Source organism: Ambystoma mexicanum, chromosome 6q (genome assembly GCF_040938575.1).
Source record: "Ambystoma mexicanum isolate Mex_15411 chromosome 6q, UKY_AmexF1_1, whole genome shotgun sequence".
Taxonomy (NCBI): Eukaryota; Metazoa; Chordata; class Amphibia; order Caudata; family Ambystomatidae; genus Ambystoma; species Ambystoma mexicanum.
Window position 1 is genome coordinate 1,406,037,536 of NC_090937.1, and position 22,523 is coordinate 1,406,060,058.

The following is a 22,523-nucleotide window of genomic DNA, read 5'->3' on the forward strand; positions in this document are numbered from 1 at the left end:
CAAAGTGACAACTCTCCAATCCAAATTTGCCAAGAAAAAATCCTCACTTAGCCTGGACACTAATCCCAAAATAACTATCACCCCTCCTAAAAATAACACTGACACCCCTCGCTTCAAGTTCTCCAAAGTATCTATTATTGAGACCGAAAAAATCATACTGTCACTCAAACCGTCAAATTGCCAGGGAGACCAATGTCCAGCCCAATTGATAAAGGACGCAGCCAGAGACCTGGCTCCCTTTATCTCAAAACTCATTAACGCCTCATTTTCAACAGGGTTTATATCAAGTAACCTTAAAGAATCTTGCATACTCCCACTGCTTAAAAAACAGACGCTAGACCCAGCCATACCCACGAATTACCAACCAATCACTACTGTGCCATTCCTCTTAAAAATCATTGATAAAGTGGCGTATTCACAAATGCAGAAACACTTAGAAACCAACAATCTGCTAGGAGTACGGCAGTCGGGCTTCCGTCCTCAGCACGGGACCGAAACAGCCCTCTTGGATCTAAAGGCGCAAATCGACGAGCTAAGGGATCAAGGAAAACCAGCCTCACTCCTCCTCCTGGACTTATCAGCTGCATTCGACCTTGATGACCGCAAGGTCCTTTGTAGGCACTTGGACATGGCCGTGCACTTCTCTGAAGAGGTAACAGATTGGATCCAATCTTTCCTCAATAACAGGATCATGAGTCTTCTCCACCACTGCGGCAGCAGACTCCATTCCCATCACATGCGGCGTGCCCCAGGGATCCTGCGTTTCTCCTACACTCTACAACGTCTTCACAAAGCCCCTTTTCGATGATCTGGACCTTCCTGGTATCACCTACACTAACTATGCAGATGATACTCAGATTCTCCTATCACTTACTGGTGATTACGACAAGGATTTGGCCTTGGTGAACAGGGTGTATCTCATCATGCAGGCATGGATGGCCACTCACGGACTATGCCTGAATGATGACAAAACTGAAATCATTATCCTTGGCACACCTTCCACCCTCAAAGAATTGGGCCCTAACTACTCCTCTTTCGACATTGATAATAACCAAATCACAACTGCTCACGCGGTAAAAACTCTGGGATTCTACCTGGACTCTACCCTCTCTTTCAACAAGCCGGTCAATGCGATGGCCTCTGCCACCGCCTACACCTGTAAATTGATAGGAGCAGGCAAACCCTTCCTATCCCACAACAGTTGCATCACACTTGCGAGAGCGCTCGTGTTATCGAAATTGGACTATTGCAACTCGCTCTACATTGGGGCCAATAAGGAAGTTATCAAAAGAATCCAAATCTTGCAGAACAACGCGCTTAGAGCAGCACTAGGTATTCCCAGGAGAGCCCACATCACTGAATTTAGAAGAGCCAATAACTGGCTTTCAACTCAGGAGAAAATCCAGCTAAAAGTAGCCTCACTTGTTCACACATGCCTAAACAATGCCGTACCACGCTACCTTTCTACGTGATTCATGAAAATGAAAACAAGACTCACCAGATCCGCTAACTCTAACAACATTTCTACACCTAGATTTAAACTGTCTAGAGTCGGTGGCTGTAGCTTTCAGGTCAAAGCAGCTCAACTCTGGAACTCCCTACCACCCACCCTGCGGACAAATCAACCATACCCCACGTTCCAACATAACCTCATAAGGTGGCTCAAAGATGCTGACAAATAACAGACTACCTACTGCATGGATTCTATCCCACATGTCCCTCCACCTCTGTATTTTTGCACACACCTACTTCCTAGCAGCTACTGCCTGGCTGAGTAGGACTGTAAATACGTGTACCATTATTGTTGCCTTTTGTGTATATTCTTGTACATTTACTGTTCTTTTTATGCCATGTGTTTCTGTAACCAAGCTGTAAGTTGTCTTATGAAATGCGCCCGGTTACCCCTGGGTCTGGTGCGCAATACAAGTAGTAAAAACAAACAAAGAAATCTACAAGACATACACAAAAAGGGGTTTTTGGAGTTGTCACTGGGGATCGACACAGGTGTGTTTCGGCCATGAAGGCAGAATTGTCGCCTGGATAGTGTTGGTCTTCTTCAGGATGAGCACCAAATGTGGTGTAGTCCGTATTGTCTGCTGCTGTGGTGGCAGTAGTGATGCTGTACAAAACCATCCAAGGATTAGTGCTGGATGGTTGGTGTGAGACTGCACTTGGGGGAGCCGTGGGTTCCTGAGGTATCAATTTCGGTCAGGATCCTATTGGCTAGAGGAGGGCCTAAAAAGGTCCCTCGTCGCGAGCCGTGAGAACAACGTGCATCGTCGGGGGATCTGCTGCTGTAATGGTAGCTGCACGTTATTCTCACGGCTCGCGACAAGGGACCTTTTTAGGCCCACTCAATCATAGTGGAAAAAAGACAAATAATTGGTGTTCTCTGGTTATACAGCAATGAAGGTAGATGGTAGGAACATCTCTGACACTTTCTATAGAGCAATACAAAGGTGCATGGCCTCTGTGCCTCACAAAGGATGATTGCTCTTTCGTTTAATATACCTCTTTATACTGGGTATGTGCAATCATAGTTTCCATGTTGGAACCAGTTCTAACCCAGAGCTTCAATAGTAGGTGTTAGGCAAAAACCTGTGCAGTTCCCTCTGGGACCACTGCAAAAGATTTAGGACTACAGGTGTTTGGCAGTAAACCCACTTGGTAGCAGTCTGTACCACACAGATTCACTTGGTAGCTGTGGCTGAGCAGTCAGACTTCCCTCAAGAAGAGTTAGGCAGTATACAGAGTATTCACAATAGGTCAAGAGCACACAATAGAACAAGTAAACACTGACCAGGGCTTGGTGTAAAAGAGATATAATTATTTTTTTAAAACCACATCTAGAAAAACACACAGGCACTAATAATAAGCAATTCAGAAACACGGTCACTAAAAGATATACACTCCCTTAAAAGAATATTAGACAAGTCTTAAGTAAAGCCCCACTTATTTTCAGACAGCAGTGAGCGCTTAACGTAGATGGCACTCTAATAGTTCGTTTTAAAAAGGGAGAGAAAAGCAGAGAACAAATTGAAACCGATCCCAACTCTTTTCAAGAACACAACAAGGGAGAAAGGCAAAGTAAAACCGTGTAGTGTAACGCTCACCTGAATCCCTCGGAGGCGCAGGTCCGGGCTGGGAGATTTCAGTGTCTTCTAGGGTCACGCGCAGGCCTCTGGTAACACCCTGGATGGGCCCTCTCCTCACCGTAATTTTGACCTGGAGGGTGAGGTGTCTGCAAGTAGGAGAACAAGGGGTTAATGTATGTCTGGTTGGCCAATCTGACTTTCCCCTTTCTGGACTCCCCACGTTACTCGTAGACTGAATGTGCTCACCTTAGATAGGTGAAAGCGGAGCTCTCCATCCTGCGTCTGTGCAGGGGTGCTAATGCCAGTTGCTTCACTGGTTAATAGCCCAGCCTCTTGATTGCAGAGGATGAAGTCGGGGAGCAAGGCCGTCGTTAGCCGCACGAACGGTAATTGCTTGAATATGGAGTTTTATTTATATGTCCCCTTAAATGTCTCTTGCCTTTGCAGGTCCGGTATGCAGATAAGGTAAGCGAGAAGAATGCCGGAGCTCGTGAAGGCACGTAAGCAAAAGAATGTTATTCGAAGTTAAATGCACTTCTTAATGTCTCTTTTCCCTTTTTCAGGTAGCCGTAGCAGCCGGCGTTGGAGATGGACGCCGAGGTACGTGCCGGAGTAGGGGCAAGCAGATTACAGCTAGAAGGCACGTGAGTAGTGATGGCGTACAGTGCCCTTAATGATGTCCTTCTTGTTTTTGCAGGTGCGGTTAAACAGCGCTTGGCGGAGATCGAGGCGTACGTGGCACAGGTAAGCAAAATTATCACGGAGGTTCACTAACCACTGTTCTTTGTTTCCGCAGGGTTGCCGGAGTATGAAGAGTGCGGTACGCGGCCTCGGAATGCACCGATGGACGAGGCAAGTGCAGCGCTGGTTTTGCCTTGTCCTAACCTGGTGTCCTTGTTCTCTTTCAGACGCTGCTGAAGACTGAAGACTGGTTTTCCGGGAGGTAAGACTGAAGATTTCTTGTTCACAGATGCAGAAGCTGAAGATTCTCTGGAGCTGACACGGTGAGCGTCCTGCTGCTAGTGCAGAATAACGCGAAGCACGTTGCACTGATCGGGTGTGGTTTAAATAGGCCACTGGGGTGCTTAGGTGTCTCCTTCCACAGCCTCGCCCAGGCAAGAAAGAAGTTCCAGCTTCCAGAACAGTTCCAGTATCCAGTCCCAGGGAGTGGTGCTGGCCACACCCAGAAGGTAAAGTAGTTCCAGCCAGGAATGGATGAGGATATCATCCTACAGGTAAGTGAGCAGCATGGTCTGCAGCAGGTAAGTCCACCCAAGCACCATTCCTCTCAATATGAGCCCGGCGCTTCCTGTGCCGGGGCTGGGTTCCCTTATGAGCCTGGCGCCACTGGCGCCAGGACAAGGTCCAAAAGGCCCCTGTGGGGACCGACTGGTGCCTGGAATGGAAGTTGTGACCCTGCTTCCAAGGATGTTGGGCTGGGTCTGACTCTTTGGAGGCAGCGGTCATGACAGCACCCCCCCTCAAGGCCCCTCCCAAGCTTGTCTTCTCCAGAGGCTTTGGCTTGTTGGGAAAAGTCCGATGAAACTTCCTGACTAGACGAGGTGCATGGACATATTCTGAAGGCTCCCAAGATCTCTCCTGGGGGCCAAATCCCTTCCAATCAATCAGGTAGTACAGTTTCGATTTGGAAATTTTGGAATCCAAGATGTTTCGAATTTCAAATTCGAGTTCTCCATCAACCTGGATTGGCTCTGGAGGTTTAGTCAAACGGGTTCCGGGTTGCATAGGTTTTAGGAGAGAAACATGGAAAACGGGATGTATCTTCATCCGAGTAGGTAGTTCCAATTTCACAGCCACCGGATTTATCACAGCCGTTATCGTGTAGGGTCCTAAATACCTTGGGTTGAAGGTGCGTGGTCCTTTTAGGGATAAATGCTTAGTGGACAGCCAGACTTGATCTCCTACTTGGTATTGAGGGGCCTCTTTTCGATGTTGATCCGCTCCTTTCTTATACATTTCCTTGGCTCGTTGAAGGTGGGCTGTGGCTTCCTTAAATGCTCGAGTTATTGTCGCATGCAGATGGTCTACAGCGGGTGTTCCGAGAGCTTGAGGTGGATCCAAATTAGAGGTTCGAGGATGAATCCCATACAGCAGAAAAAAAGGGGTTTTTCCAGTTCCTGAATGGATTGAATTGTTGTAGGCGTATTCAGCAATCCAAAGGACATCCTTCCAAGTGCCCTCCGATTGTTGCAACATGCAGCGTAGATATTGTTCCAGAGTTTGGTTAGTCCTCTCAGTCTGCCCGTCAGTTTGGGGGTGATGGCTGGTGGAAAGTCATACATCAATTTGCGCTAAACGACAACAACTTCGCCAAAAATGGGAAATAAATTGGCTCCCTCGATCGGAGATTAACACTGAAGGGAAACCGTGCAACCGGACGATGTTTTCAAGGAATTCTCGGGCCAAAACGGGAGCTGTGGGTAAACCTTTCAGTGGAATAAAATGAGCCATTTTTGAAAAAAGGTCCACGATTACTAGAATTGTGTTGTATCCGGAGCAGGGGGGTAAATCCGTGATAAAATCCATTGAGAGAGTATGCCAAGGGCATGGTGGAATGTCTACTGGATGTAGCAGACCTGCTGGTCTTTCCTTCTGACTCTTGTTTTGTGCGCAGATGCCGCAAGAAGCCACAAAATCTTTAATATCTTTCCTCCAAGATGGCCACCAATAATGTCTTTTGATTTTCTCTAAGGTTTTGGCAACTCCCGGATGTCCTTCTATTAGAGAATCATGGTAGCAGGTGATGACCTGCTTCTGTAAGTCAACACATGGCAAATATAGTCTTCCTTGGAAATACAATAGATTCTGATCTATCGTAAAATCTTTTCCTTTCAGTTGCCAATTCAATGAATCTTCAGGAGTTATTAGTTGACTGACTTTCGCTTCGATATCTTCAAGGGATAGCGTGTTGATTACTCCCAGTATCTTTTGTTCGGGGATTATTGGTACCGGCTCTGGATTAGCTGTGTGTTCGTCTATCCCTATTCGGGAAAGGGCATCTGCTTTTCCGTTCTTATTGCCTGGCCGATACGTGATCACAAAATCAAATTCCGCGAAGAATAATGCCCAGCGGAGTTGTCTCGAAGATTGGGCCTTGGCTGACTTCAGATACTGGAGGTTACGATGATCAGTGATTACAGTAACAGTGTGCCGGGCTTAATTGCCAGAAGTTCTTTGTCCGTAATTGTGTAGTTGATTTCGGGGGCCGAAAATTTGCGGGACCAAAATGCCACAGGGTGTAATTGGTGTGTTTCGGGATTTCTTTGTGATAGCACAGCCCCCATTGCGAGGCTGGATGCGTCTGTCTCGACGATATAAGGAAGTTCTGGACGAGGATGCTTTAAGACTGGAGCGGAGATAAATTTGGCTTTCAATTCTTGGAAGGCTTGTTCGGCCTCTGGAGTCCACTCGAATTTTTTATTCTTTTTCAGAAGGGCCGTGATGGGTTGAACTACTCGAGAGAATTCTGGAATGAATCTCCGGTAAAAATTAGCAAAGCCCAACATGCTCTGTACTCCTTTCACGGAAGTTGGGGACGGCCATTTGGTGATAGCGTCCACCTTTCTTGAGTCCATGTGAACTCCATTGGGTGACAAGATGAACCCCAAGAATTCGACTTCCTTTACATGAAAAGTACACTTTTCCAATTTAGCAAACAAACGGTGTTGGCGAAGTCTCTGTAGAACCGCTGTGACATGTCTTCGGTGATCAGCTTCTGAGAATGAGTATACCAGGATGTCATCGATATAAACAATTACGCATACATCAATAAGTTCTCGGAAAACGTCATTCATAAAGAACTGGAAGGCGGCCGGAGCTTTACATAGTCCAAAGGGCATTACTTGATACTCAAACAATCCGTATTTAGTGCGAAAGGCCGTCTTCCATTCGTCACCCTCCTTAATGCGTACCAAGTGGTAAGCTCCTCTGAGATCTACCTTTGTGTATATGCAGGCTCCTTTAACTTGGTCCAATAATTCGGGAATCAGAGGCAAAGGATATCTGTTTTTGACTGTAATCTGGTTCAGGGCGCGATAGTCGATACATGTTCTCAGGTCACCTTTTTTCGGAACGAAGAACAAAGCTGAAGAAACTGGAGATTTCGAGGGACGAATGAATCCGTTAGCCAGATACTGGTCCAAGTATTGCCTGAGATGGAGATTTTCTGGCTCAGTGAGAGCATATATTCTACTGCACGGAGGAGTAGATCCAGGTACTAGGTCTATCTGGCAGTCGTATGACCGATGCGGGGGCAAGGTGTTGGCCTGATCTTTCTGGAAGACGTCGCGGAACTCTTGGTATTCTGGAGGCAATTGGGGGCTCTCGGAAACGATGGCTGCTAGCCTGTTATCGGTTCGAGGATAGCAAGTTGGGGCGCATTCTGGAAACCGGATTACCTTGGCTCGCCAGTCTATCTGAGGATTGTGCTTTTCCAACCAAGGAATTCCCAGGATTACTTGAAACTGCGGGGCCTTGATTACATCAAACACGATCTTCTCCCGATGTCCATCTTGGCATAGCAACGTCACTTCCATGGTGGTGTGAGAAACCGGTCCGGAAGCTATTTCTGTACCATCCACTGTAGTGATTACGTCTTTAACCATCTTAGAACATAGAGGAAGATTCATCCTGGTTGCCATATCTTGATCTACATAGTTACCGATCGCTCCGCTATCAATGTATGCTTTAATAGCATGCATGCGATCTGGTCGATCTGGACTTATGAGGACCATAGGCATTACCAAATGCGAGGTCAAGGAACTGGTTTTAACGCTCGGCAAGCGGACCTCTACACTTGTCGGGCGAGGTCATTTCCCGATTCTAGTTTTTCAGCATTCTTATCGGAAGCTCCTACAGCCTTCTTGACCGGTTTCACTGAACAATCACGAAGGAAATGTCCGGAATTCCCACAGTAGAGGCACAGCTGTAATTGTCTTCTCCTTTCCCGTTCCTTTTGGGTTAATGGTCCTTTAACAACCCCTATCTGCATGGGCTCCACGGAATCTTTTCCTTTAGCGGAGCTCTGAGAACTTGAAAATATTTGGGTTTCAAATCTGGAACGATCGGTCTTCCTGTTCTGTAGCCGGTGATCTAATTGGACTACTAGGTCGATATAATCGGAACAATCTTGCGGAGGATTCACCACCTGTGCTAAGACATCTTTAAGTTCTCCACGCAGCCCTCTGTAGAAAAGCGTGATTCTCTTATCCTCAGGCCACCTAGTCTCAACCACCAGTCTGTTAAAAGATGCTATGTATGCCAGGAGATCCTGATTCCCTTGTCTTAGTGATAGGAGTTCATTGTCCAAGGCCTGCCCCTGTGAGTGTCTTGCGAACAACTTTTCCATACTGGTCTGGAAATCTTGAAAGTTATGGAGGATCGGATCATCCTGTGTCACAAGAGGAATGGACCAATCTGCCGCACTATCGCTAAGATAGGAAAGTACGAACGCTACTTTGGTTTGGTCAGTTGGGAATGCGGCGGGTCTACATAGAAAGTGCAAGCGGCATTGGTTGATGAATACTGCAAACCGTTTTGGATCACCTGAAAAACGTTCAGGCGGGGCCAAAGGCACATTCCCTGGCAGATTAATTTGCACCGGATTATTTGAGGTTGTAGGAGTGTAGCTCCCTCCTGAGGCAGGCGGAGGCGTCTGTCCCGCTTGTGTTTGTAACAACTGTCTGGCCAGATCATCCGTTCGCTCTTTGGAAACGATCAACTCCCTTCGTAAAGCATTTGTCTCTTGGCGGGATGCCTGTACTTCAGCTCTCAGTGCCCCAAGCAATTGGGCCAATTGATCTGTGTCCGAGGTTTCCATTGCGCCTGGGTGGGAAATTTGCGGTAGTCTTCGCGTTCTGTAACGCTCACCTGAATCCCTCGGAGGCGCAGGTCCGGGCTGGGAGATTTCAGTGTCTTCTAGGGTCACGCGCAGGCCTCTGGTAACACCCTGGATGGGCCCTCTCCTCACCGTAATTTTGACCTGGAGGGTGAGGTGTCTGCAAGTAGGAGAACAAGGGGTTAATGTATGTCTGGTTGGCCAATCTAACTTTCCCCTTTCTGGACTCCCCACGTTACTCGTAGACTGAATGTGCTCACCTTAGATAGGTGAAAGCGGAGCTCTCCATCCTGCGTCTGTGCAGGGGCGCTAATGCCAGTTGCTTCACTGGTTAATAGCCCAGCCTCTTGATTGCAGAGGATGAAGTCGGGGAGCAAGGCCGTCGTTAGCCGCACGAACGGTAATTGCTTGAATATGGAGTTTTATTTATATGTCCCCTTAAATGTCTCTTGCCTTTGCAGGTCCGGTATGCAGATAAGGTAAGCGAGAAGAATGCCGTAGCTCGTGAAGGCACGTAAGCAAAAGAATGTTATTCGAAGTTAAATGCACTTCTTAATGTCTCTTTTCCCTTTTTCAGGTAGCCGTAGCAGCCGGCGTTGGAGATGGACGCCGAGGTACGTGCCGGAGTAGGGGCAAGCAGATTACAGCTAGAAGGCACGTGAGTAGTGATGGCGTACAGTGCCCTTAATGATGTCCTTCTTGTTTTTGCAGGTGCGGTTAAACAGCGCTTGGCGGAGATCGAGGCGTACGTGGCACAGGTAAGCAAAATTATCACGGAGGTTCACTAACCACTGTTCTTTGTTTCCGCAGGGTTGCCGGAGTATGAAGAGTGCGGTACGCGGCCTCGGAATGCACCGATGGACGAGGCAAGTGCAGCGCTGGTTTTGCCTTGTCCTAACCTGGTGTCCTTGTTCTCTTTCAGACGCTGCTGAAGACTGAAGACTGGTTTTCCGGGAGGTAAGACTGAAGATTTCTTGTTCACAGATGCAGAAGCTGAAGATTCTCTGGAGCTGACACGGTGAGTGTCCTGCTGCTAGTGCAGAATAACGCGAAGCACGTTGCACTGATCGGGTGTGGTTTAAATAGGCCACTGGGGTGCTTAGGTGTCTCCTTCCACAGCCTCGCCCAGGCAAGAAAGAAGTTCCAGCTTCCAGACCAGTTCCAGTATCCAGTCCCAGGGAGTGGTGCTGGCCACACCCAGAAGGTAAAGTAGTTCCAGCCAGGAATGGATGAGGATATCATCCTACAGGTAAGTGAGCAGCATGGTCTGCAGCAGGTAAGTCCACCCAAGCACCATTCCTCTCAATATGAGCCCGGCGCTTCCTGTGCCGGGGCTGGGTTCCCTTATGATCCTGGCACCACTGGCGCCAGGACAAGGTCCAAAAGGCCCCTGTGGGGACCGACTGGTGCCTGGAATGGAAGTTGTGACCCTGCTTCCAAGGATGTTGGGCTGGGTCTGACTCTTTGGAGGTAGCGGTCATGACAGCAGTTAGAGTTCAAGAAGCCGGATCCACCTTCGGAGGATCCAAACGAAATGTGTCCAAGGTCACACGGTTGCAGTGCACAAAGGTCTTGTAAAGGTTCAAAAAGGAGTTGGACCACAGAAAGGGACCAGTTAGAGGGTCAAGGCGGCCAGCCCAGTCCAGAAGGTTAAGGGAGGCCTGAGAGTGCTCCAGCGGGGGCAGTTGTTCCTGGCAGCGGGTGCAAGTCGGTGCTTCGTCCGGGGGAAGAGAGGATCTTGTCGTGGAGGAAGACAGGAGTCCGTTGCACTGCCAGGGAAGAAACCAGCCGCAGAGTTTCTCAGGTATAAGGAGCGGTCCGGTGATTCGCGGTTCAGTGGTGAGTGGCTATCCGGCTGCCGGGGTGCTTGGCACGGGCAGTTCGAGCACAAACCGGGCTGGGGTGCGAAGAAAGAAAGGAAAACTGGTTGTGCCCACCAGTCAGGGGAAGAAGCCTCTCCAGCCGGGAGATCTTCTCTGTCATCGGGAAGTGGTGAGTCGTGGTAGGTCGGCTCAGCTTCTCCCTCGTCGGATTCTCAGGTCCTGTGGTGACTTCTGAAGTTCCAGTCCCCAAAGCCCTGCTTTTATGCAGCATACCCCCATTCACTCAGCCTAGCTGTCAATCAAACATGCTAAGTGGTGAGCCGGCCGGCTCACCACTTGGGCCAATCACACAAGAGTGCGACCTGAGTAACCTAGGTAACTCGGTCCAGGGTGCCTACACCCCCTCCCACACCCCCTGTGGTACCCAGACAGAGTGGCACCACTTTTGGAGGCTTCTGTGGAGAAGCCCGCCAAAAAGTGGAACAAAGGGCTCGACTTGGGTTGGAGTCACAGAAGAGAACACAAACGCCATTTTAGAATCGAGTCTTGGCAAAAAATACCAACCGGAGAATTAATATTAATTAAATAAACCGGCGGTATGTTCGAGGCTATAAGAATTTAATAATTAAATTTGGTAGCCTCGAACAATGGGAATATCCCATAGGAAAATATTCGCGGTCGAATATAAAAAGTAGTTTCCACTGCCACCAGCCAAAACTCGATCAGGGGGGATGGAGACGTGCCCCCTCGACTAACAGACCTCGGGGCAATCGAATTGCCCCGACCAGTACGTCCACAATATGATGGTTTGTACTGGTTTCTGTTAATAATTTGGGACTAGTAAAGCCAACGGTGACTTTACATGCCCTGGGAGACAGTAGTCAGTCCAAGGGTATGGAGTCTATGGTGGGGGGGTCACTATGACACCCCTGTGTTACTGCACGGAGGGTGCTGTGTAACACACATAGTAAAAACACATGAGACCCTATGGAGTAAAGGGCCCATAAAACACATAAGCAGTCAAAGGAACACCATAAATCATGTCCAAGAGTGGGAGAAAAAGAGTCTCACTCTTGGCAGGAGGAAAAAACAAACTCCAGAAATCCAGTAAAGCTGCTGGGGGACTCACTAGGTTAGGAAATTTAGCCTAAAGAAAGAATTCTCCCTAACAGTAGGACCATCTAAATTGAATAGCAGAAACCTGAACATTTCTAATTTTTCTGTAACAATTTTGCACCACCATGATGACTGTATACAAAATGTATGTGTTTTGTTTATCAATAAAGTGTTTTGTTTATATTTTGCTTCATGGAATATTCCTCCCGCTTATATGTTTTGTAATAATATCTGTTTTTATCTAATTTAATAGTATTCGATGTATCCACCTCGGACGAATGCAGTGCTGAGATGGTCCAGCTGGTATTTGAACTTTGCTTAACCTGTGACTTATCCACCATGTCTATTGTGAGATAGTTTGATATGGAAGTTGTCATGTGAGCTGCTAGACAGATGCGTGGGCTTTGTGCTCAAAGTTCTCTGCCTGCATTCATCCCTGATTTTCCCATCTTCATGGGCAGTTTCAACCCAATGTTGGCACAGATGTCCTGAACCCCCACGAACTTGACAAGCCCAAAATAACAGTGAGAAGCAAAAAAGGGTTTGTTCCCGGGTACGCTAAAAAAGGCACACTTTGTCCTCCTGAAAGAAAAGAGAATTGTCTACGCTCATTGTCGATACACTTTCTAGTTTATGGGGGTTATAGATCATGCTCAAACAACCCTTCAGTGCAGGATGGAGTTGAAACAAATAACTAGACTACACAAAGAAGGACTTCAATACACATGGGGTTTCTCGTTTTGTCTCTATTAAGTATAACTCAGTGATGACCTCTGCTTTATCCATGGTGGAGTTGCTCCAAATCCTTGGAGAGGGAGAAGAACTGGGATACCTGGCACATCATCACAGATTACAACTCAGGTCTCTGATCAGCAATCGCAGCGTATTGCCTCCACCACCAGAAACATGAGAGGTGAAATAGAGCTAGAGAAAAGGAGGAGTAAGATCACTTGGTAGGGACCACATGAAATTGTAGGACTTAGGTGCTCATATATTGTCATAGGTTGATGTTCCCTTTTCTCTCCCCCTTAGACATGACCCTGCGCCCCCCCCCCCCCCAATTTATCTCTGTTTATATATTGTCTGGGCATACAAAAGGTAATTTACTAAATGTATGTACCTCTTGGGGAGAGAGGAGTTGGGGCCTTTTGTTTGCTGAAGGATCATTGAAAGGTTCCCATGCTCTCATTCAAGTGGGGGAGAGGAGTCACCTGCCTTTCAATTCCCTGAGCGTTTACAAATTGGTCACATCGAGGGGCGGTCAGAGGAATAGGACTTGGGATGGAGAGACATACTTATAGGTTATTGACATCACTATTGATGGAAAGAACAAATCTCGGTAGAATGTTCAATATATGCTTTATAATGGCGTTAATTTAAAAAAGGTACAAGGCTCTACACCTAGGTCTTTTTTAGATTCTTTTAAATATCACTTGGTTTTCTAAATGCTAAATGCTTTGGGTTTCTTTGGTTTATTAGCCTCTAGTTTTGGTTGGGTCTGGATTGAGAGACAGGTGATGTCGCCCACAGCATCTGGCGGATTATCAAATATGAGAACTACAGAGATTTGGGGGAGGGGGAGCAATGGGCCAGATTAGGAATGGTTAGTGATATGCAGAATACATAAATGTCTACGCCGGATATGTTCCAACTCAAAATAATTACCCTTCCTGCTCAGGACCTAAACCCACAGAAATGAGGAATAATTCTCAAGGGTTTGATGGATTTGAGATAGACATTGAGAAATACATTTTAAGAAAGAGAAGGATAATAAGGTTCATTCAGGATTTTTTTCTCAACAATACATTTCTTACTATGAGAAAATGGGGAGTAGCAATTTCTTAAGATCAAAATGAGAGCTGCAAATTGAATCTGTCTTCAGTTGTTAAGATGGAAGGCTAGTGGATATAAAAGGAACCTATAGGAGCTATATGATCAGCATATTTTATTTTAAATGTATGGCCTGAGTACAGGACAAGAATGTTTTCTTCAGGATATTTTCCCCAACAATGGTTGCCTTGGCAGAAGGGGAGCAAATAGTGGGAGGGAACTGAACTGCAATGCTATACCAGACAGCAGATAGACCAAACACTAACTTGGCCATTTCACAGCCTGGCACTAAAACTCTACAAAATGTACAAACAAACTGGCCATGGTGGATATTTGGTCCCACATGCACTAGAATCTACTTCCTGGTTTCCTAGGGTTTGGTTTGTTAGGTGGAGAGGGCAGATATAGGTGCCTGGTGGAACAATAATTCAATACTTGAGTTGATCATCTAACACTAAACTAATGCTGACCCTAAATCGGAAGCACTGAATGTCCCTACAGACAAAAGAATGTACCTGGGCAATGCTGGTGCAACGCCTATCGAAAAGGAGAAAAAGAAATCTCCCTCCACTAAACGATCACTCCAATGAATATACACAATCGTAGAATAATTATGAACATCCCTGTACCAATAATATACTGTTAAACGGACCTGACAACCCCAGGACTAAGCCCTACACCTTTGCGATTTTGTATATGTTTATTCACCCACACTGCAATATACTCAGGAAAGTGAGCCTGGTGTATTTTAAAACAAACAAATTTGAACACTTAGTGTCAGCTTAAACTCAACAACAACATATAATCCCAAGGGTATCCTAACAGAATCAAACGATATCCCCTAAAACAGAGCTTTTCAGATCACGCCCTTGATAACATGTCCACTCACTACATCCCCGAGTCAAACATCAGAACATCGACCAGTTCTCAATGACGTCCTTTTAAAAGGCCCTATGTTGACTAAAGGATAATTTCCACTAAACAGTATTTTTCAAGTAATCCCCCAACAGGACATAATATGGCATGGTCTGGGTGGGATGCTGCTAATGCAGTATTTGGAGAGGAATCGTGAGCCCGCCCAAAGCATTTAGAAAGGCCACAGAAGTTAAGATGGTGCAACTGGAAGCTCAGAAAAGGAATTTGGGGTGACAACATAAGTGACCTTATTTAAAATCTTTCACAAATTGAATGTGGCTCGAGGTATGCTATGACTTCATTAATCCAAAAAGGTAGAGAAAACACTTTTGTAGGTTAAGCAACACTATTTGGAAATGGGAAATAAACCCGAGCAGTTTTAGCATACAAACTTAAGTGCATACAGATACGCATTATATACGCTCCACTAAGAACTCAAAGGGGATAATCCGCACAGAGGAGAAACCTAAATTAAAGGTTATTTGTAGATTACTGTACCAAACTGTACTCCTTTTACCAGCTAGATACAAATAATGAAAAGGAATATTTAGAATCCTTCTGATTGGTACACTGGAAGTACAAATAACTCACAAAGAGGGAGAAATGGTCATCAAATATATCCCCAAAGGAAAGGCTCCCGGCTCAGATAGCTTTACTGTAGGATGTTATAGAAAATACTGCTCGAAGATAGCTACCGTGGTGGGCACACTTCAACAGCTTTTTGGTTTCAGAAACTGTTAAATCCATGATGGTATTTACTTTGACATTGATTGTGAAACCTAAAAAAGTCCCACAGGAGTGATCCTCTTACTGACTAATTGTGATATTGAAACATGATGTCAAGATTTTGTTTGAAAAAGGTTGCTACTTGCTTGGACTTGATGCCTGCAGTAATACATCCAGATCCAGCAGAGTTCATACGTCAAAGACAAGCATTTGATCGTACTAGGAGATTAACAACCATCAGTACCCAGCGAGGGGGGTGTGGTGGTCTCACAGCCAATGAGGAGACTCAGAATGGGGTCTTTACTGCACGGTATAGACCCCGTTCCGAGTCTCTGCAGATCGGGAGACTGCCATCTTCCTTCACCAGGAATCAGGTAAGAACACTCCCCTGCGTCCCCTCATCCCCCTTTTTCTACCTCTTTAGACCCACCCCACACTCTCCCCACTTACCTTGTGTTTCCATCTTCCTCGCCGGCGCCTGGAACAGTAGTGTTCCCGGCGCATCCCCGACTCCAGAATGGCTCCCTTGGAAAGGGAGAAGGGACTACCTGGGGTTCCTTCTCCCCGATCCATGGCAGCCATCTATTTTTGTCGCTTTTTCTCGAGTTTAGAAACGGTTAACACGCCGTTTCTCAACTTGAGAAAAATACACTGAGTACCCTGGTACAACGGGCGGGTTACTAATAGCAATATAACCCTTGGAGGGGGGGGACATTATCTGTGAGGTAATGCCCAGGGGCAGCAGTTAGAAGCCTGAGCAAAGCCGGTATTGATATGATATGTCATTTATAACGCACTTGTACACAAATGACAAGGGAGGGAAGACAGAGTGAAACAAGACAAATGATCTTACTAGTCCTTGTGTCATTCAGATCAAGCAAAAGCGAGGGAGGGAGGAAGGGGAGAATGCCAGGGAGGGGGAACAGGGAAGTGCAATCTGGGCAGCGTAGCTCTGAGTAAGGGCAAGGAGGAAGGCAACTGTAAGGTTGCAGTCACAGCCCCTAAGTGCTCTGTGGGGCCGGAGGCAGAGCAAGGGGACTGATCATGGAGGAGCCTGGTACCAGTGAGACTGAGAGGGGTAACCAAGCACCCAGTCGGTGCAGCAGACAGGTAGTTCAGCAAGGGAGCGAGAAAAAGGAAGGTCTTGAGCTGCTTCTGGAACTTCAGGTGGTCCGGCTCAAGTTTGAGAGGGATAGGGAGGCCATTCCAGAGGAAGGCCCCTGCAAAGGAGAGAGATCTACCCCCACTCTCTTCCTGGAGAAGCGTCTGACCATCAGACAGTTAGAGGTAGCTGAGCGAAGGGCTTGAGTGGGAAGAGTTGAATGTAATGTGGGCCGCTGTGCCAGAAGGCCTTGTGGACCATGCAGAGGGTCTTGAACTTGATCCTCGCAGCCACCGGGAGCCAGTGGAGAGATTTCAGGGCTGGACAGATACGGTCCCTGGGCTTGAGGCCAGGAAAAAGTCTTGCAGTCTTGTTCTGGATTAGTAGCAGAGGGTAGAGGAAGGCAGGTTGAGAAAGAGGCTGTTGCAGTAGTCAAGCCTAGAGAGAACCAGGGCTCTGGAGACAGTGAGCTGCTGGGGGAAAGTGAGAAAAGGAAGAATACCTCTGAGGAGGTAGTGGGCCTGCTTGGCAAGGTCTGTGATGTGAGGAGAGAAGGAGAGAGTGTATTCAAGATGACACCAAGGTTTTGTGTCGCACAAGAAGAAGGAAGAGCCCTGGGAGGGCAGCCAGAGTGAGAGAGAGAGAAGCGGGAGCAGGAGTCCAGATGTGAAGGATCTCTGTCTTACTGGCATTAAGGCAAAGATAGTTGGAGGCCCACCAATCCTGAATAGACAGTCAGGACTGAGCGAAAGAGCAGAGGAGGTTGAGGGGAGCCTCATAGAGAGCTGGGTGTCATCCGCATAACACTGAAAGGTAGAGGAGAAGGTAGAGATCAGGTGGGCCAAAGGGGCCAAGTAGACATTGAAGAGCCACAGCGAGAGGTCAGCGCCCTGGGGAACACCACATGTGGAGAGGGAGGGGGTGGAGAGAAAGGACCCAAGTTGGACCTGGGAAGGTCGGTCAAGGAGGAAGGAGGTGAACCACTCCAGGGCCTGACCCGTGATGCCCAGGTTTTCAGAGTTGATTGATCAAGATGGCATGATTGACCATGTCAAAAGCAGAGTAAAAATCAAGGAGGTGGACAGAAGGAAGGCTGGAGTCAAGATTAGTGGGCAGATCTTCACGGTTGTTCAGTAGAACAGTTTCGGTGCCGCTAGCTGCTCAGGATCCAGACTGGTGGTCAAGGAGAGAACCAACAGATTCAGTGTGGAGAGTAAACTGGGAGATGGTCAACTTTTTCAGGCGTTTGCCCAGGAAAAGAGTAATGGAGATCGGACAATAGTTTGCCAGACAGGTAGGATCGGCAGAAGTCTTTTTAAGGAGGGGGTGCACAAGGAAGTGCTTGAAGAGAGAGGGGAAAGATACAGTGGCAAAAGAGTGATTGCAGAAATCTGGTGCGAGGGTGTCCTTGATGGTTCTGGAGGCGTATGGGTGCACCTGTTTGGACGACACTTTCATAGATCTCACTTGTCTAGAAAGGTCGGCTGGTGTTGTTGGAGAGAAGGTGGAGAAGGGAGAAGGAGAGGGAAAGGATGCCGGAGGTGGGCCAAGAGAGGTAGAGGGAGAGGAGAGAGAGGACCCCCTCTACTCGGGTTATAACGCTTAATTACTTTTTTTTTTATTGATTAAATTAATTTGATTTAGTTGCAAATGCAACTTTCTAAATATATACTTTTTACAATTCCTTTAAAAGTCTTTCAGATTTTCAGCATCCATTGTACATTTTAAAAACAACAATATTAAAAGAGTAACATTATAAAAACTCCTCAATACCAAACTAGGAGAAAACAGAGGTAAACAAGAGTAGGCAAACAAAGAATAGACTATATACAACTACACTACACAAGGATGTAAGGTTCGTTTTAAGAAATTATAACATTATGGATTCTCAAAAAGCCTATTTCTCATAATACCTTTGACTCTATATGTGTTCCTTTTTCCCTAGAAACTCTGAGTAGGACCCTCAGACTCCACTTCCTTTTACTATGGACAGGCGAGGGCCATCCCTAACCTATGAATTCATTTCTATCCCTGGTATCAGCTGTTTCATCTAGTTTTATTCTTTCTAGATACCTAATTATGGCAAGGTTTAAAGCAATGTGTTGGGCATGGCACATTATTTTCAGAATGTATCATTACCGAGGACATCATACATAGAATCTCGGAAAAAAAATCTCTTCTATAATTTTCTAAAGCTTTGCATTCAATCATAACATGTTTGAGAGATTCCCACTCTACATCCTTTCTACAATATCTACATGTACCACTGACCTCATTTTTTCGAGCCCACCTCCTTTTTCTCGCTCTATTAGGCAGTAGGTCAAACCGAAATCTCATAATTTTAGTTCTATACTGCAAGTCAGAATGTTTCCTTATATATCTCGGGATTTCATTCAGTCTTTTCATGGGAAAATATCCTGAACTGAAACATTTATACTTCTCACATTCTGTTCTTGTCTTTATCCAGTCACAAAGCCAGTATTTTGTTTTTGCTATGATAGGGTTTTTTGTTAAAAGTGTCTCACTAATACCAGCTTCAGCCATGTTTTCTCTACATTGCTATATTAGCACCCTGGGTGGGGGCGCTAGCCAATCAGGAGGTTCGGAACGCAGGCTGAACTATATGGTACAAGATCGCGTTCTGAGCTCCCTGGGCAGCCAGTGCCCCTTCCCTTGCCTTTCCTTTCCTTCCCTGCTCTCCCTTCACCAGTTTCATACACGTGTGCTAATGGTGTCTTAAAAAAAGAAACGTACCTTTATCCTGCCGCCCGGTGCCGCGCAGCACTGCTTGTCAATGAAATCTGTTTTCATATTGCTGACATCACAGTCCTCAACATTAAAAACGGACTTCACTGACAAGCAGCACTACAAGGAGCCGAGCCGTGGGATAAAGATAGTTTTTTTAAAGATTCCATTAGCACCTGTGTAGAAAACTACACAAGTGATGAAGGCGATATGCCTCTAGGCAGCAGGTCGTTACCGACAGGGTCGGCCCACCTCCTTCCGGCATATCGCCTCATTACTCCCACCCAACTGTGTTGCCCTCTTTCCTTAATTAGTGGATGCCCTTGCATGGGGTCCCCTAACCGGGAGACTCAAACCGAAATCCCAGCATTAGAGGGGTGGCGGTAGATGGTCAAAAACACAAATTAGGTTTTTTTCAGATAGCATACTTTATGTGGTGATGGAACTAGCTCTCCCTCTCCGCAAGGTGGCACAAGAAAGCCTTTTTGCGAGGTTGCAGGCTTTGAAATCATGTATTGGAAATCAAAGGCTCTACGTAAAACTGAGCCAGTTAAGGTGATTAAAGGGTTGAAAGCTAGATTTCATTTACTTGGAAATCCCTCTCAATCTCGTATTTGGGGATGGAGCTACCGAAATGTTTAGAGTCTCGCTATAAATGTAATTCCCCAGTCCTGTGGAGTAACCTGGAGGTATCCTTTTTTGAGAGAATTGCCAGCAAAAGATTTTTTATCATTTTACCTAAACTGTTATATGTCCTGCAAGCCCACCCAACAAAACTACACCTTGAATTTTGTGCAACAGATTCAAATGGAATTGTTGCACTTCATCTGGGCCCAAAGAAAAACCTAGAGTCTCACGTACAATTGTAACGAGAAATGTTGTGATGGGTATTTTGGCAGTCGCAGACATGGCAGTCGTCCAAATTAGGTGGATAATGTTGTGGCTGAAAAGCCTACAAGAGAGGAAACTGTGGGTTGAGATGGAGAAAGAAGTATCTTCTTTGGCATTACAATAGGCCATTTGAACTAAACGTACTTCTATACCTGCTTGCAGGGAATTTAATATTGTGAGGGCAAAAGTATTGGCACAATGGGACTCCCTGTTCTGCAAATAGGGGTTGACCTGATTTCCTTCTCCTCTAACTCCGATTTTGGGTAACCCAGATTTCTTACCTGGCCTGAATAGTTCATGTATTGCAAAGTGGGAAAGGGGAGGGCTGCATCATTTATCATATCTATATGTTGTGAACATTGAGAATATCTGCATTAATAGTGGTTTAGTTTCGACCTACCTTCACTTTCAGAAGTAAGGCCCAGTCTTTGCTCCTCTCCTTCCAGCAGCTTCCTATAGACTGCAATCTCCGCGTCCAGTTTCAGCTTGATGTTCAAAAGGTCTTGGTAGTCCTGCAGGTAATGGGACAGATCGCTTTTGGTCTCTAGGAGCTGGCATTCTAGTTGGGCAATGATTTCTTGTAGGCCAGCGACTTTCTCCAGGTGGGCTGCTTCCATGTCATGAAGCTGATTCTCCAGCGCTTCATTTCGGGCCCTCAGGGCGTTGATTTGGTTTTCGAGCTCAGTTATCTGCAATGAGTACTTACTGATATCTTCCTTCATACTCTTGAGATGGAGGTCATGTTTAGACACCTGTCCCTTTAAAGTTTCAAATTTAGATTTGTACCACTTCTCTGCCTCTAGGATGTTCTTGGCAGCCAATTGCTCCATCTGGACCCTGACATCACGGAGGGCAGCAGCGAGATCTGGCCGGGTACTCTCCAGCTCCACAGTCACCTTTGAGTCATCAATCTGCCTCCGTAGGTCGGCCACCTCTTCATCGTGGAGCTTCTTCAGGAATTCAATTTCATCAACCAATTGCTCCACCTTCCTCTCCAAGTCTAGTTTCTGAATAGTGGCATCATCTACATCCTGACGGAACTCCCTCAGTATCCTCTCTGCCTCCTCTGAAAATATAAAACAATGCATGCTTATTGTTTTATGTAGACCATCAACTCATTTGTATGTTCTTGATCAACTATATAAGGAAATTGCTGTATTAGTGAAATTGTACATTTTGAGCTACTCAAATGCATATAACTCATACAATGCATTTAGGGCAATGATTCATGTGCATGGTCACATTGAAAGCATAATTATAACCAGTATTTGTCATTGTAAAATTTAATGGCATTCATTTTGTCTGGTGCAGAACGAATCTGGCAGAGTCTGCTTAACTGTTTACCCTTACAAAGTCAATACATTAAATACTATAGGAAAATAACAAGACCTATCACTACAGTACTATAAAGCATCTTATTTTCAGGCTATCTTGAAGGCCCAACTTTTTCCTCTGGTTTTATTACAAATGTTTATTTGTTTATAATTTATTTGCATATGATTCTTAAAGAACCTTTAAAAACTTTTAAAAGCTAAAAAGAAACACACTTTAAAATACAAGTTCATCATATTCCTTCAAACAATCAGTTCATATAGTCAAAATAAAATCAAACAAATCTAATAATTCATATCATCCATCAATTTAAAAAACAGTTATAAAAACATTTTAGTTTAAGAAAAAAGGTTTTAAAAAGTATTGTGGAGCCATTTTAGTTATAAGTGTCGACACATTCAAGCAACTGAATGTGTAGACACGTATAACAGGAAGTACAGGAAATATTCTATAGTAGTGCAATAAAACACATCTATATGACTGTATTCATTCAAGAGGGGCTGGCTGAGGGATCACACTATCCACAGAAAGTAATTTAAGAATATGGCGCCACAGCCAGTACAGTGCAAGATGTAGATTTTCCAACTTTGAGTTAAGGCAGTAGACCCAAAACTCCTCAGTTCCTACCGAGTTGTAGCTATAGACATAACAGTCATACGTGGTTATATAACGGACCAAGTACTGAGAGAAGAAATATAATCCAAAATTACAGAGTTTTACAAACTAAATACTTCACTGGAAATCACAGAGCGGTGACTATGGGATGCTTTTAAAGGATGTCTGCTGGGAGAACTAATCGCAACCCGTGCGTCCAGGGTAAAACAGTCCTACGCGTTCGAACAGGAAATGGAGCGCAAGCTCCAAGAAGTCATGCACAAAATGGAAACAGATACAGGGATGCAGCTTCGTAAACTGCATGCAAATATTTGTGGCAAACTTGAACTCCTCTAGACCAAAAGGGCGGAGAAGGGGCTGCTCCACCTCTGACAGACATACTATGTCAAGGCCAATAAAGCCGATAGGATTTTAGCACAAAAACTAAAGCAAAAGGTGGCATCGCAAAACATTCAGGAGATAAAAACCCCTGTGGG

At 45.8% G+C, this 22,523-nt stretch overlaps 1 protein-coding gene across 1 annotated transcript in view; it reads right to left on the minus strand.

Moving 5' to 3' along the window:
* Positions 1–22,523, minus strand: part of LOC138516729 (vimentin-like) — a 56,844-nt gene that overhangs the window by 12,023 nt on the left and 22,298 nt on the right. Inside the window, exon 2 of the mRNA XM_069632062.1 lies at positions 20,501–21,166. Within this exon, the coding sequence (XP_069488163.1) occupies positions 20,501–21,166 (666 nt within the window). The remainder of the gene's footprint in view (positions 1–20,500; positions 21,167–22,523) is intronic.